This window comes from Hermetia illucens, chromosome 3, assembly GCF_905115235.1.
Source record: "Hermetia illucens chromosome 3, iHerIll2.2.curated.20191125, whole genome shotgun sequence".
Taxonomy (NCBI): domain Eukaryota; kingdom Metazoa; phylum Arthropoda; class Insecta; order Diptera; family Stratiomyidae; genus Hermetia; species Hermetia illucens.
Window position 1 is genome coordinate 53900223 of NC_051851.1, and position 3258 is coordinate 53903480.

The window sequence follows — 3258 nt, forward strand, 5'->3', positions numbered from 1 at the left end:
TCAATGATTACTAGAGTTGGTGAATTAATTAGGTGGATTTTACGAATTCTTTCTTTGGTTTTTATTGAAAAAAATGGTTTCAGACTTTGAAGATGACAAACTTTGCAATATATAATATGTATATCCTAGATAAGCTGAGACAGATCAATTTGTAATGTAGCATTTTCACTTCAAATTAACGACATTCCAGAAGAAGTTATCAATCTACAAACTTTCCACATCAAATCTATGACTTTTCAAATGGAATTGACATTCTTTCCAAATCAAAGTCAAGTCGAATGGTCTAAATATATTGCTTGATAATTCTAAAGAATAAGATCACATTGAGAAATCACTGCTACGAAAAATATATTGAGATTCTAGTTCAATTGATAATTTTGAAGATTATAATTTCGAAAATCAAGTCATGAAGATTTTACAAAGTGGGGACTAAATTTAGCGTTTTTACCGCGGTATTACTCTATGACAATTCCAATTGAGAAAGTATATCAAAAGTCAAAGCATCTGTTCAACAAGCTCTGTGATTGTACCCTTATGGATTAGATTTGTACGAAGGAGTTAATTTGATAACATCCAGGATTTGAATACCCTACGTTCGTGATGTGAAGATGCTTCTTTTAATGCAACGATCGAAAATAAGAAACATTAACGGGATTGCCACGTTTCATAGACTATAAATTATGCTATAATACAAATGGGGTGATATCTTTCATTAATAGTTACTTCTAGTTCTTTAGTTCTTTAACCTTCATCCGTCCCTCGTATCAATTTGATACGAATCGCTACTTTCACGTTCTGTATTTTGTAGTAATATTAATATTTTGACCTGCTTTTTTGGCTCAAGGAATATTTTTATGAAATTCATTAGATAATATATTTCCTTCTTTTCTATTTTTCACCCAATTGGCACAATAAAAAAAGTCACGTAAAAGCTCCTCGCGTATCAAATTGATACTACGTAATGTTAAGTGTTCGGAACAGAGGTACAGTACCGACATTTGTTTTCTTGTAGCTATCAAACGAACACAGTTCTGTCTGCTTGCCAAGCGTATTTTGTGTTCACTTTCGCGTTTTATTGTCGAAATGTCGAATTTATTTGATTTCGATCCTCGTGAAGACGACGAGGAAGGAAGTGATTTTGATCCATTTGAAACTAGTAGTGACGACGAAGAATATTTACCAGAACCGGGTGAAAATGATGAAAGTAATACGAGTCAGACGACGATGTTGTAGATAATGAACCACAGCAACATGAAACTACTTGTTCTGAACCGAAGGAGTTTGTGTTATCGAAAGATGGAAAATATTGTTATTATTTCGAGCCGCCGCCACAATTGCCGAATAAATCTAATGCTTCATTTGCTCTACATGAAACACCTGGTAAATTTTTCTTCATATTCTACTTCTTCTTGTTATGCTTGTGATATTTGCTTGAACAGGTCGAACTTTGTTTGCGTCGTCACGATGTACTGATATTTTGTCGTCTTTTCTATTATTCATGGAACCAATCGAAAAGACAATAGTTGAAATGACAAATTTATATGGATCTCGAAAATACAAGGAACTTTGGTTACCAGTTGATATTGCTTCTTTGCGCGCCTATTATGGTTTGCTAATATTAGCTTGCGTGTACAGATCGCATGGGCAATGTATAAATGAATTGTGGGATGACCAAACAGGACCACCAATCTTCCGCGCCACAATGACTTTGAAAAAATTCAAACTAATAAATGAATGCATTCGTTTCGATGACAAAGAACAGAGAAAGGGAATTCGATCAAGAGATAAATTAGCACCAATACGAAACGTTTACGACAAATGGGTGAATCGATTGAAAATGTGTTACACTGTTGGGAAAAACGTTACAGTAGAGGAACAACTTGTACCATTTCGCGGTCGCTGCCCATTTACAGAATATATACCATCAAAACCGCATAAATACAGTATCAAAATATGGTGTTTGTGCGATGCAAGTACATATTATGCTTGGAATCTTGAAGTATATACGGGTCGCGATCGAAATTGTAAAGCAGAAGTAAATCAAGGCCAAAGAGTTGTTCTGACTCTAAGCAATCAACTGAGTTGTCGTAACATCACAACAGATAATTTTTTTACTTCACGGCAGTTGGCCCTAGAATTGAAAAAGAAACAAAACAAGTTGATTGGAACGATCAGAAAAAATCGAAAAGAAATTCCACCATTGCTGCTGCAAATGAAAAACAAACCAGTATATCATTCCGAATTTGTGTTCGATCATGATTTGCGCAGCACAATGATCTCTTACGTACCAAAAAAGAATCGTTTTGTCACTCTATTTAGTACACTTCATGACCAGAAAAGTGTGGCTAACGACGAACAAAAAAAGCCGGAAATTATTCGATTCTATAATGCGACGAAAGGTGGTGTTGATTCTCTAGATAAACTCGTAGGCACTTATCGCTGCAAACGCAAGGTGAATCGTTGGCCATTAGCCCTTTTCTGTAACATCCTTGATACTTCAGCATACAACAGTTTCGTAATATTTATTCATCTCAACGCAGATTGGAAATATGAGAAAAAAAAGTATCGCCGTCGCTTGTACTTAGTGGAGCTGGGAAAGCAATTAGTTACATCATATATTGCGAACAGAAAAACTCGTCCTCGAACACCAAATGCAAATACTGTTATAGATGAAATTCAGAATATTTCATCAAGATCATCATCACCAACGACATCAACATCAGCAGCGCCAACATCAACGACAAACGCATCGCGAAAATCGAATTTACCAAATTCTCAAAAACTCACGCATGCTCCGTCAGCAGGAAAACGAAGTCGTTGTGCACATTGCGAATATAAAAACAACAAAAATTTATACAGCAATCGCTGTGATAAGTGTATAACTTATGTTTGCAATGCACATCATTTCAAACTATGCACAAACTGCATTGATAAACTATAATTTAATTCATTTTTTCATTTTTTACATTTCGGGATTGAAAGTTTTTTGCGAAAATCGACTTTTTTTTTAATAAATACTTATGAACTGAATTCAATTTTTTTTAAATAAAATATTTTCGAAATATTTTATTATTTATTTTATTTTTCCAAATAAAAATAAATAAAAATGCATGAAACACGTCTACTTTCTATGGGGTATCAATTTGATACGCGAGGAACTTTAATGTGTGGGGAAATGAGGGACGGATGAAGGTTAAAGACTACTTAATAATTTGATCCTTTTAATTTGATATAGGGAAGCTTTAATTTTGTATGAAC

General features: G+C 34.2%; 1 protein-coding gene across 1 annotated transcript; it reads left to right on the forward strand.

Moving 5' to 3' along the window:
* Positions 1–1083: 1083 nt before the first annotated feature.
* On the forward strand, positions 1084–2941 carry LOC119652018 (piggyBac transposable element-derived protein 4-like). The gene is made up of 4 exons (XM_038055953.1): positions 1084–1189; positions 1234–1380; positions 1440–2157; positions 2269–2941. Exons 1-4 carry the CDS (start codon positions 1084–1086, stop codon positions 2939–2941), a joined length of 1644 nt encoding a protein of 547 aa, XP_037911881.1.
* Positions 2942–3258: the final 317 nt, after the last annotated feature.